Source organism: Delphinapterus leucas, chromosome 17, assembly GCF_059928025.1.
Source record: "Delphinapterus leucas isolate spDelLeu-1000000601 "Yukka" chromosome 17, BTC_Dleu_Yukka2, whole genome shotgun sequence".
NCBI lineage: Eukaryota > Metazoa > Chordata > Mammalia > Artiodactyla > Monodontidae > Delphinapterus > Delphinapterus leucas.
In genome coordinates this window covers 38939957-38953472 of record NC_143145.1, presented here as the reverse complement: position 1 = coordinate 38953472, position 13516 = coordinate 38939957, and the positions used below count along the sequence as shown (strand labels likewise).

General features: G+C 38.3%; 1 protein-coding gene across 2 annotated transcripts in view; it reads right to left on the bottom strand.

Annotated features, from left to right (window-relative positions):
• Nucleotides 1-7351: 7351 nt before the first annotated feature.
• The window catches only part of STK3 (serine/threonine kinase 3), a 324808-nt gene continuing 318643 nt past the window's right edge, over nucleotides 7352-13516 (bottom strand). Inside the window, exon 11 of one of the 2 annotated variants that reach the window (XM_022584720.2) lies at nucleotides 7352-8743. In XM_022584720.2, the coding sequence (XP_022440428.1) occupies nucleotides 8585-8743 (159 nt within the window). In that variant the 3' untranslated portion in view covers nucleotides 7352-8584. Of the gene's footprint in view, nucleotides 8744-10989; nucleotides 11604-13516 lie in introns of those variants that run through there. The other variant, XM_089898863.1, reaches the window with a different exon arrangement.

Here is a 13516-nt window from a genome sequence, read left to right as displayed (position 1 = left end):
GGAACTGAGTTTAAGACTTTTTTTTTTAATGTCCAATGATAGATGAATGGATAAAGAAGATGTGGTACATACATACAATGGAATATTACTCAGCCATAAAAAGGAATGAAATTGGGTCATTTGCAGGGAAGCCTATTTCTTTAGATGCTGCTGTTAACCCTCTACCCACTTTCTCTGGCCTCTTTGTCCCAACATCCAACCTTAGCAAGGCTCTGCAGAAATCATTTCTTCTAGACACTATCAAATAATAGAAATGAGTATAGCTGAGTGTGACTGGGAGACACAGGTACCAGGAAATAGGTCAGATATTACTTGGAATTAATTAATCTAGATAAGATACAGTGATCTGGGAAAACAAAACCCAAACCAAAACAGACCACATGACCTCTTAAATTGCAGGACAGAGAGAGCAAGCAAGACAAATGATCCTGGGAGGGAGATGCAAGAGGGAGGAGATATGGGGATATAAGTTTATGTATAGCTGATTCACTTTGTTATGCAGCAGAAACTAACACACCACTGTAAAGCAATTATACTCCAATAGAGATGTTAAAAAAGAAAAAAAAAAAGGGCTTCACTGGTGGCGCAGTGGTTGAGAATCTGCCTGCCGATGCAGGGGACGAGGGTTCGTGCCCCGGTCCGGGAGGATCCCACATGCCGCGGAGCGGCTGGGTCCGTGAGCCATGGCCGCTGAGCCTGCGCGTCCGGGGCCTGTGCTCCGCAACGGGAGAGGCCACAGCAGTGAGAAGCCCGCGTACCGCAAAAAAAAAAAAAAAAAAAGCGTCACAAACTTTCTTTGACTCTGGAAGGTATACCAAATATTCTTTCTCGTCTCTCTGCCTTTCCATCTGCTCTGCGCTCCCCACAGTGCCCTTTTTTCTCTCCTGCCTTCCCAAGCCTCAAGGCCTAGTTCGAATATCCCTTCAGTGAAGCATTCCTCGTCCTACTCCACAGGGCTTTGTTTTTATATTTCTTATCACACTTTCGGCACTCTGGTATCTCTGCCCTGTACCAGGGACAAGCACCAGCTCATGGGCAGGAGCCAGGTCGCCTGTGTTTCCACACCTGGCATGGAAGCTGGCACGGAGCTGGTGTTCAATAGATGTTTGTTGGTGAGTTAAAGAAAGTGCTAGTTGCCGGTGCTCCCTAGGTGTGAGGCAGTGTGCTAAGGGCTTCACATGTGTGTCACATTCATTTTCACAACCCTCTGAGGCTGCCTTCTCTGATAAAGAAGATGAGACTTACGGGGAAGTTAAATGACTCACCCAAGGTCACGCAGCAGGTCAGTGGCATAGCGTCAAAGATACTTACCTTTGAGGAGTTCCAACCTGCAGATGAGATAAGCTTTCATGTCTTTTTACAATAACCTGAAAAACTAAAGAAATGAATTTGCTTCAAATCGGACAGAGTAGGGATAGGTCTTTTCTGCCAGAAAAAGGTGTTGCTTCCTTTCAGCCAAGCTAGATATGGTTGCCATAGACTAATATTGTGTATATCTGTATATATTATATTATATTTACTATCATTGCTTTGGATAAATGTCAGGGGAACTGGTAGGACATCAGGAGTCATTGAACAAGCATAAAAAACTAGTAACTCATCATATTTGTGTGAAACAATTTTGCCTTATGAACTTTAAAAACGTTGTTTGGACTTCTGTGAATGCCTACCACATTCAAATTCTGAATCATACCCCAAAATCACTACTCACTTGTTAAAGCACATAACATATCCTCAAAACCGAAAAGCCTTGTTGAAACTTGTTAAAGCACATAACATATCCTCAAAACCGAAAAGCCTTGTTGAAACTTAAGGCCCAGGTTCATTAGTCCATTCATATCAGGCATAATTTTCAAAGACCACATTCTAAGCATGGAAACTGATTTATGGTTATCAGCTGGTGTGCTTTTAGAAAAAACTTCTTATAAACTTTATGAAAGTTCAACAGAGAATGAACTCATGAATCTGCACATTGACGCATTAATAATGAAACAGTTCTACATTTCAGATTCCTCAGTACATCTTGTTTTTTAACATCAAAGGCTTTTTGGTTCCAAGTGCTATTATGTCTTCTCATTTGAAAATTTTTGCTAAGAATATTTTCTTTTTAAATAGGAAAGAAACGTGTCATGGGTAAATGGAAAGGCTGAAAAAATGCACAGCTGCAGAACTGCCCCCATCCAGCATGGTCTGTATACACTGGAACATTAGAAAGAGAATATTTTAAAAGCTGAGAGCTTTAGTATCAGGTTTTATTTAGCTTCCACTCAACTAGTTATAGTTCACCCTGGAAAAATTCTTTAAAAATTTAAAAGACAACTAGTTGCTTGGTTTAAACCCAGGCAGGCACTGAATTTTCTACTAGAAACATTGTAGAACTCATTAGCTTTCAGTGCTTTCTCATAAAATGGAATACTTGTTTTTCTATTGTGGAAAGGTAGGGTATGACACTATTTTGTAATGTTTGGTTACAACTGTCATTTCTATCACGCTAAAAAAACCCTATTTCCCTTTGCTCTCTTCTACTTCTTTTTTTCTTCATTGAGACTATAAAGTGGCTTATGGATAGAACAACACAAATGGGAACATACTGAGAGATAGATAAGCTTTTTTAGGGATTCTGATCTGCTGCTGACCCAGGGTTTGGAAGGCATGGTGCTTGCCGGGTCAGTCTAACTCAGTTTTTTGTAAATATGATTTGAACAGGTTGCTGAGGACAGGAGGCATGAAGGCCAAGGGCATGTGGTGTTCTCTCTCTTGGCTCCCCCCCAGAGGAAGCACAGTGGTTATCTCAGAACCCAGGAACCTCATGCCCGAGAGATTCCTTTCTCCTCAGGTGGTGATACTCACATGTGAAAGATTCCATCAGGGTTCTAGGCCAAGGGCCTGACCAGCAAATCCCCTTGACACATATCACCATATTTGACACGCACACAAACCCTATGAGAAGACATAAAAATAACACATGATAGGGAACCAGATCCTTCTAAGTATAGTGGAAGGACTCATACCTCCAGGTATCTCTTTTCTTTTCCTTAAAAAAAAATCTTTTAGTTTTTATAAGATCAGGGAAATGTAAGCATGGAGATCGTAGAATCCTATGCAATTATTAACTCTAAATTTGATTTTGAACTTCCTGGGACCTAAGCAAATTGGGAAACCAAGTCAATTACATGATTCATATTTTTAAGGACCAGAATGCTAAAACGTTACTGAAGCAAAACTTTAGAAGCATAAATTTGAAATTTTCCTGACGGTTCTTCACAAATGGGGCCAAAGATGTTGGCCTTAGTATCCCTAAAATAGAAAGGATAGTCTTAAGGGGTGGGGGTGTGGGGAGTTTAGCTTAACCTACTTACTTTGCTCTAGGTAGAAAGGAAATACTTAAAAGATTGAATATGATTTTTCTCAGTGCAAATCACTACCTGAGAGCAGGCCAGACCCTTGATGGAAGATGCATCTGGGTACTAGAAGACTCTAATGCACTTTAGAAGTTCCAATAAACTTGTTTATCAATGAAGAACAGAGCCCTTTTCTTTATCCTTTTAAAAACAATGTATAAACTGGAAAGGGTTAAAAGTTTATTTTTTAAGCTAATATCTACATGCCATATGCTAGGAACTTTGTTAAATATTTTACATGTACTAGAACATTTGATTTTCACAGTTGCTGCATTATTACAGATGAAGAAATTGAAACACAGATTGGTTGAACGGTTATTCTTGCCCAGGGCAACATAAGTATAAAGGAGGAGCTGGGACTTGAACCCAGATAATTTAGCTTCTGAGGCCTTCCACCTTCCACTATGCTGATTAATGTTTCTCTAAAGTACTCATTACCAGAGACAGACTTTGGTAAGGGAGAGAATATGATATGTTTTAGTTTACAAAACAGCTTTTAAGGCGCACAAACTCCAGATATATTCCAATGAAGGAAAAAAATCTTTTTGTATAAGTCATCTTGGAAACTTAAGTATATGCACCCTGCTTTTTTCCCCTACACGTAGAAAGGGTGCCGTTTCGGAAAATGTAGTTTCCAATGAAATGGAGAAAAGGTTCAACTCAGCTAACAAGGTCCTGTCCTTACAAGATAGATCAGCAGGCAGGCTTAGCAACCCTGTCCAGCAATTCTAAAGCCAGACCTGCTGTGTTTATTAGGCAATGTGGTCTAGTGGGAAAAGCAAAGATTTTGGAGACAGACGGGAGCTTAAAACTCATGCTGGCACTGACTAGCGTTATGACCTCATTTAATCTCTCCAATCCTGTCTTTTCTGAGAAAAAGACTATGTACCTTCTTGTGAAGGTTTGAGATAATATATCAAGTTCATGGCTTAATAGATGCTCAAAAACGGGTTGATATTATTGTTCTCTTTACTATGATTACCTGGATGTAAGGAAAGGAATTAGCCTATATGATTAATGATGACAATTTTGTTATTTGAGCTAATTGCAGTCAATGAAACTTTATTTACTACCAAGCACATCTAATGTCCTCGGAAGCACTGTGGGGAAACAAGATGGATAGCACTAAGTTTCTCGGTTTCAGGTACCTTACAATCCAGTAATAAGGGAGATCAAATAATTATAATAGTTTGGAAGCAGTTTGGTTTGGTGGAAGAAAGGCCTCAAAGAAATCAGTAAGGCAAGATGAGGTCGTGTAGGTTGGGACATGTTGCAGGTCTTGAATGGCAGGAGGCAGAGTTCATTCTTAACTTGGTAGGCAAAATTCTGTGAACTTAAGAGTGACCCAGCAAATCAGAATTTTAATTTAGGGAGCTTAATCAAGTGAAAAAAAAAATAGTGGTAGGGAGTCTGGCTAATGCTACGGTTCGGCGTGAGAAGAAAATGGGCTTGGAGCTGTTTTTCCAAGACTGGTGGAAGAATTGAGTTGGTCATTTTTTTTTCTCTCTTGGGGTCTTTTTATGACTCAGGGAAGTGGTTGGCTGAGGTTGAAGGTGTTTTGTATGGACGTGGAACAGGGCAAAGCTGATTGACTCCTTGGAGGATAAGCCACTCACTATTCAGTGCGTGGGACTATCCAAACGTCCCTGGGTATAGATCCTATCAGACTGCTCAGACAGCAAAGACAAGTAGCTCTCTCGTTAGGCTCCAGATTCCTGGGCTTTGGGACCACAAAAATGAAAAAAAAAAAATCTAGTATTCCAAGATAGCATTTTGATGCAATATCTAATTAAATGCCTGTACTTAATAAATTTAGTAATGTAATGCAATTCCAATTATTTTTAAAAAAAGTTTTATTTAGGGCTTCCCTGGTGGCGCAGTGGTTGAGAGTCCGCCTGCCAATGCAGGGGACATGGGTTCGTGCCCCGGTCCGGGATGATCCCACGTGCCGCGGAGCGGCTGGGCCCGTGAGCCATGGCCGCTGAGCCTGCGCGTCCGGAGCTTGTGCTCCGCAACGGGAGAGGCCACAGCAGTGAGAGGCCCGCGTACCGCAAAAAAAAAAAGTTTTATTTAGAATGTTTTATAATTAGTACTTTCAGAATTTACTTCAATCATTAATCTTTAAAATACAGGATATGAAACAAAAATAGCATTCCTATTGAATGCTAATGTGTCAGTAATTTGAAGAGATTTCCTGTGACTAAGTTAAAAACATCTTATTAATATATTATATAATTTCCGCTAGACAAGCTACATATTCTTTAGTGAGTAGACAGTGATTTTAAACCTTGGGGATGTGATTCAATAAATAAGCAGAAGAAAGAAATTCAAAAGCATGTAAGTAATACATGTAAGGTTGTTTAGCATAGTATCTGACACACATAATAAGTGTCCCAAGTAATAGGTGTTATTATTTTGAAAACCATTTAAATAAATACATTTTCTTGTCCAATTTATATTGGCCAAATTAGCTCATATTTTGAACATAAAACTATTTATGCTAAAATAAGCTAAGTGTATTCTAAGTCTGTAGAAATGAGTCATCTAAGTTCATTAAATCAAAGAAAAAGTTTTCTCATCCACAGGCCAACATATACAATGATGCTGGCTTTTCAGCAAGATGAAATCCTTACTCATTAGCTTCAATTACATTTACAATACTGTATCTATTAAAGGACGGGGGTGGGGGGTGGGGGGGGTGGTGTGTGTGCAGAAAGTACACTTACCTACTTTTGGAATGCTCTCAGCAACCCAAGGTTAAAATAATAAGAGGCTTCTTCTTAAACTCATTAAAATAACTAGAAAACTCTTTCCTAAGAATAATGATTAATCAAGGCTGACCTAGACCTGAAAGTTTCTTTAATGGCTTTTGGTTCTTCTAAATTTTAAATTCCCTTTTTTGATTGGTGGTGGGCAGAGAGTGAGAAGATAGGAAAATTTTAAGGCAGGTTATCCTGAAATGTTCTGGAGCTTCCTAAGGCTCTAAAGTAAAACAATGCCCATTGTTTGCAACTCTCTTAAATATACATATTAAGAGAGTTACATAAACATATACATACGTTAGTATACATATATTTAAAAAGACAAATATAACAACAGTATATAAAGTCTATTCACATAAAAGTTACAATATGATTGGAACATGGGATACTTATTATTAAAAGGAGGACTCTTGTTGAGACTTTATTAGTAAGAGTAGTTAACAGGCCCCATTGAATTAATTTGCATAAATTTTCTAGTTTAGCAAACTAGAGAGAAATCACCTTCATAGATTTCTTGTCATTTCATGTAGTGGCTTTACTTGGCTAATAACAAGTCAGTCATTTGTTTCCATCAAATTAGGCGAGGTATTAGGCAGTTTACTGAAAAGAAAAACAATTAAGAAAGGAAAAAAAAGGATGAGGTGTTTGAGTTGATTGACTCATCTGATTTTCCCAAACAGATGTAGCTGAAGCATATACTGTAAATTCAGTTTTCATTTTTAATAGTCCTTAAAAAATCTTCAATATTTACCACTATTTTATAACTATCTTATAATTTGTATCCAATTACACAATTTACTATTTGTAAGGACTTAACACGGCAAGGACAAATGTTACTCCAGGCATTACCTGGGAAACAAATGCCATTTTAAAAAGGAATAGAAGTTTCCAGAGATGACACACCTTCTGTCACTGGCTGGCTGGAGCTAATGTGAGACTCATCAGGGCTCCTTCCCTTGCTGTGGTGACCACCAACGTTGCAGATGGTGGAGGCTCTGTCAGCAGGGTGTCTGGGTGTGAAGGACAGGAGCAGGGCACATGAGTGACAAATAACCTGGGTTATGTTAAGTCACTGAAGGTTCAGAGTTGTTATCACTGCATAATCTAGCCTGTCCCGACTAATATACCTTCCTTGCCTGGAAAAGACAGAATCCAGGTCATCAGTTTTAAAAAAAGATAGAGATGAAATGTGTTGGGTGGCACAGTAACATTTATTTGTCTTTATGATTTAAACATAGTAATTAAACACACAAAAGAACAAATGCTGTCAAGATGGCCATACGTAGTTTAGGAAATGACTGGTCCCGGTTCAATCATGCAAATGATCATTCAGCTTAGAAATGAGTTTCTTTTTAATGGTTTTAATCTTTTTTTTTTTCAGTCCCCAAGGCTTGCACAGTTCAGTACAAATGTTTTTGCTATTTTGTTATCGTCAGGCACATGACGTTTACCAATTCCCAGGAAATAAGTGAAATCAACAAAAGAGTCTGTAACAGTTGAGCACATACTCACAGAAATAAATCTGATGAGCTTATTACAATCTGATACAGTTTAGCTATCAGACCTACACATGAAACATGAAATAATATTAACAATTACATTTGTCTTAAGGATTTATTTCTTTAAAAATATTTACCATACTTTTTTGTGCAAGGGTTCCACTGATTTCTTTGGTTTTAAACATTATAGCTCTCTATGACCTAAATATATATAGTCCTATTTGTACCAAACATCAAAAATAAAAAAATTAAAATTTCAGAAGGTAAAAATGGAATTATTGCTTCAGTATAAAAACTGTCTGGCCCATTTGTGTACTATTGCTATTATTGCTTTGCTTCTATTGGAAAACTATCCTGGAAATCAAGGAATGTAAGTAACCCCATAGCTCCCTGCTTACGGTATAATTTGGTTGTACATTATCATCTATTAACATGTCCCTACCTTCACGAAAGCTATCCTGATCTTGTCCTTAAAAAACAAAACAAAGTGAAATAGCATAAATAAATAAATTTACCTAAAGGGATACAATAAATAGGCTACTAAAAGAGAATAAAGAATATTGTTAACATAAAGCCCTTCGGTGCTGTACAATTAAACAATAGCTTTGGATTTTCAAGGTTTCTAAACACAGCCTTCATTTTACAACACAGTTTTAGTGCCAGTATGCAGCTGACAGATGCAGAGAAGAATGCATTTCTGCTGTTTCCATCATTTAAGAATGAAAACACAGTGGAAACAGTATTAAGTTCTGTCTTTTGGGGATTTACCTGGGTTTGTACCATCATCAGTTTTTGACTGTTGCCTGGTCATAGAGCACAAATCTTAGAGATTAAAAAGAAAAAAATCATAATATTCCTGCAATTCTTAGTGGTTTCTTGGTCTCCAGAATAGTCATAGAAACAAACAGAAAAGAAATTAGACTCAAAAGTTTTGCTGCCTTCTTTTCTTCGCATCCATTGCATCCAGAATGGGTTGTCTTTTCGCAGTGTATCTTTGACGAAGCTCTTCTATTTCTCGTTCCATCATGGGGTCCAGCGCTTTTAACCGCATCTGTAGTTCTTCTAAACTTAGATTTTTTAACTGGATATAGAAAATAAAAAGAAGATATTAAAATAGTAAAATTATCTACAATACGTTAAAGTCTAATGAGTTTTAGCATGAATATTTCAACTCTTTACGTCATCTTTGAAATATGGCTCAACAATTAAAACAGGAATTCCTTCCCTCAAGAACCAAGAAGCCACATCTTGCAAGAACCTCAAGTAATCTGCAACGAAACAATAAAAAACTCTGCTTTTAGGAAAAAACAAATGAGAAAAATAAGCTAATAAAATGTATCTGTTTTAAAAAAGGCAGAAAGACAAATCCACCATTGTCAACAAACAGACTTTCAGGATATGTTCCGGATATATTCACTCTACTCTCTCACACTCTTGCCATCTATGGAGAGCTACGATAATCATAAACACTTGCAGAGATCACCCAAGAATGTGACAAGATTGAATACAGGTTAAATTAACCATTCTATTCTGCATTTTACCAAATGCTTAAATTTTAGGCACTTGGTTAACCAGAAAATTAAATTATCTAGAATACTTTTACCCCAAGCATTTTGGTAAGACACGGTTTTTAATTTCTGATTCAAAATATCCCAAGCCTGATACAAACAGTGCTGTGTAAGTTCTGACATGGGCTTGGCCAATTTGAAAATGAAATACCTGTCACATGTTCACTGTATATGTTATAGTTTGACAGTAATGATATGATTTGACTAAATGATACAGTTTGACTATAATGATTTAGTTTGATTATGCTAGCTTCTGGGGGCACCACTGGCACATCCTTTACTGGTTTTCTGTGTAACAACAGAAGAGAGGCCTCATGTCCTGTGTGAATGGGGGATAAAATCTGTTCTACATAACAGGATCTGTGGCATCCTGAGCGTTACTGTATTTATTTACATGTCAAAACAGCAAGATATGGATTATCTCCTGAGAAACATTTTAGGGATATTGCCTCAGGGCCTATAGGATGCCCTGAAATATATAACCTAACACTTGGACTTTTTATCTTATTAACATTAAAAAAAATCAAACACTCTGTCTCCTTCAGAAACTATTAAGGCAATGGTGGCAGACAGGTGATTTTTAAAAAGTCTGTTAAAGCAAAATGATCTACTATTTGCTCTTACTCAGCATCTTGATAAGTATTGTAAGGGAAGCATAGAAGTACTAAACTATTTCCTTGCCTTAGAAACTTACAAATTAGCTTGAAGGGTAAGATTAGCAACTATAAATATTTAGGGACTTATGCCAGACCCTATACAATTAAGCCCTATTGTATGTGGTACAGATTATAGTGACAGGTTCTTAACTCAAATCTGGGACCAAGCTTCTCATGTGAAAAATTCTGCATGTTCATGTGTACATTTTCCTGGGAAAAGCATCCATTGTTTTTTGTTTTTTTTTTTAAAAGCAGATTCCCAACAAAAAGGAGAGGAGCCTTGCTATAAATTTAATGGAGACATGATTCCCTTTAGGGAGCAGGGACTGCGCTGGTCCTTGGAAAAGGGGATACCTCGGGGAAGTGAGCAGGGCCCTGGGAGGAGGCCCTGCTGTGCTGAGGAGGAAGAACTAATAAGGACCGAAAACGAGACAGAAAACTAGGAGCTGGTGGGGTCCTGGAAGCCAGCCAAAGCCAGGTTTGGACTTCAGGGAGCCATGATCAACTTTGGAGCAGGAAATTACATGAGAGTAATCCAGACTCGGTTTTAATATGATAAAACTTGCAGCTTGTATTTTGTTTTCAGAAGAGAACTGTCTTTGGTTACTTTGTAAGCCAAGCCAGAAAACACTCTCATTACTTTACAGTCACATGTCAATCTTAACCAAAAATAGCATTTTTCAGCTTGATCCTCCACCTTACTCATCATACCTGGCCCTAAGTGACCCTTGCTTCCCAAAATCAAATCCATTCTCAACTGAAAAAGGTTTGTCACCACTGAGGATACTGAAAAGAATGAGTCGGAGACTGAAGAAATGCAAAAGAGGAGTTCCAAGAATATAAGAATGACAGTGTTACGGGAGAGAATGCACTGGCTCCCAGGATGAAAACTCTGAAGGTGACTACCACTTGCTTTGCTGTAGAAGAAGTTCTGGTATATATCTAAAATAATGTCCTGTTATTTTTTAGTCAAACATCATTAAAAAAAAAGAGAACCCTAGCTTATTATATTATATATTATTATATACATGTATATAGAAAGCATAGTATTATATTATTACATACTTCATTAATTTTTTTTTGTTGTTGTTTGTTTGCGGTACGCGGGCCTCTCACTGTTGTGGCCTCTCCCGTTCCGGAGCACAGGCTCCGGACGCGCAGGCTCAGCGGCCATGGCTCACGGGCCCAGCCGCTCCGCGGCATGTGGGATCTTCCCGGACCGGGGCACGAACCCGTGTCCCCTGCATCGGCAGGGGGACTCTCAACCACTGCGCCACCAGGGAAGCCCCCATTAATTTTTTTAAACATCTTTATTGGAGTATAATTGCTTTACAATGGTGTGTTAGTTTCTGCTGTAATTGTTTTTTAAAATAAATTTATTTATTTATTTATTTTTGGGTGTGTTGGGTCTTCATTGCTGCACACGGGCTTTCCATAGTTTGCAGCAAGCGGGGGCTACTCTTCGTTGTGGTGTGCGGGCTTCTCATTGCGGTGGCTTCTCTTGTTGCAGAGCACGGGCTCTAGGCACAGGGGCTTCAGTAGTTGTGGCACTTGGACTCAGTAGTTGTGGCTCGTGGGCTCTACAGCGCAGGCTCAGTAGTTGTGGCACACGGGCTTAGTTGCTCCGCGGCATGTGGGATCTTCCTGGACCAGGGCTTGAACCCGTGTCCCCTGCATTGGCAGGCGGATTCTTAACCACTGAGCCACCAGGGAAGTCCTGTAATTAATTTTTAATGTAAGTATTAATCTGTTATTTGATCACTACTGTTCAAATCACTGTGGGGATAAAGAATAAGCTAACAGGGAATCTTGAAACTTTCTGTGATAGTGAGATGAAGGGCCAATAGAGACCACACACAGCCACGTTTCCCCGAGAAAGACAAGGCTGAGTGCTGTCTACATAAGATCCAATTCCACTTTGTCTCTATTTTAGCCTATGTTATCTTTCTTATCTCTAAATTTCTATATAACATTCAAAATTTAAAGACCACCATTTAGTATTTGACTCTAGACTCATGAACTATTTTATAATTGATTTTTTATGCATGGGTTTCATGTCTACCCCAGATATTCCAAAAATATTTAAACTTTAGAACTTGTACACATACCTAGAAACTATTAAACTATACTGCTAAATATGAAGACACAAAGGTGGGTAGATAAACAGGAATACAGAATAAATGACTCAAAGGAATGGGTTACACGATAATTAGGAGACATAACATCATACAAAGCAAACAATTTTTGTACTAAATATCTTATACTATCTTACTGGGGCAAATTGCCAATAGTTTATAAATATTATACTAAAGGAATGGACCGAATTCAGAGAAAGAAGCTACTTAGAAGAAAAAAATTTTCTTCTCTAATAGACTTTTATATTATCAATATGTAGAATTTGTGAAAAACAGGTCTGTGATACTAGAGAACCATGAGCTGGTATTGTTAGGGAATTAGGTGTTCCATGTAAGTAAATTCATGAAGTATCTAAATCTTAGTTCTTTAAGTGATAAAACTGTTTCAACCATTTTTAACAGAAACTATAAAGTATTTTACAGATTATGCTGCCTTCTAAAGCAGAGGATAGAGGACCTAAAACAACCTTTCCTTATGATGAATCATCATTATTAAGATCTATGACTAATCTATACCATGTATGAATTTCCTCTCTTCTTTTTGGCTTTTTATCTTCATTTGAGGTAAAGCTTTGAGTTCCTTTCTTTGCCATTGAGTGGATATTCTTCTCTCTCTACTCCAAGTCTGTTCACTTATTGGAAACCAGAAGGGCAATTCAACAATCCTATAAAGCATTATACTAAATAAGAATAAACAGCTTCTGAGTGAAAGCTTGAGGCTGTTTTAGGAAAGATAGAGCATGGCTTTAGTGCTGAAGCTTTTTATACCTGTTTTGTGTGTGTGTGTGTGTGTGTGTGCACGCGCGTGTGTGTGTTTAAAATTTAACTTCATATTTGTGGCTGTATAAGGTCGAGGTTACAGGAAATCTGACTTCTACATGAGATACATACATAGTTATGTTTTCTGGTGGGCCATCCGAGAAGTTCAGAGGATTCATTTATTAAAACATTTATTGATATTTTCTATGGACCAAGCACTGTAGATGCAGAGATGAACAGAACACTACCCCACAAAGAGCTTGCAATCTAGCTGGCAAGACAGGTCCATGCACAGCTAACTCACTAGTGGAGGAGAAAGCTGAGAAGTCGGGAAACGGGACAGGTGAGAAGGGTGACAGCATGAACAGAGACGTATAAGGCACACAAATGCATGGCATCTTTCGAGATGTCAGCTGACTGCTGGGATGTAGGAAGGAGCCATGGGGGAGGGGATTAGGAGAGGAAAGAGAGGAGAGGCCAGATGACTTAAGAGCCTTAAGTGTGTTGCTACAAACCTTCTGTAGACAAGAAAGAAATGCTTGATAATTTTGAGCATAATTGGTGCTCAAAACATGGTCATATATGAATGAGCTTTACAAAAATATCTCCAATAGCAGGTAGAGAAAATGCATTGCCATGGGGGAAAAATGGAGGCAGGAAGACCTGTTAGCAGGTTCAACAGTCTACCGAGAGGATGACTCTTGAACCAGGAAAATGGAAGTGGAGACTGAGAAGA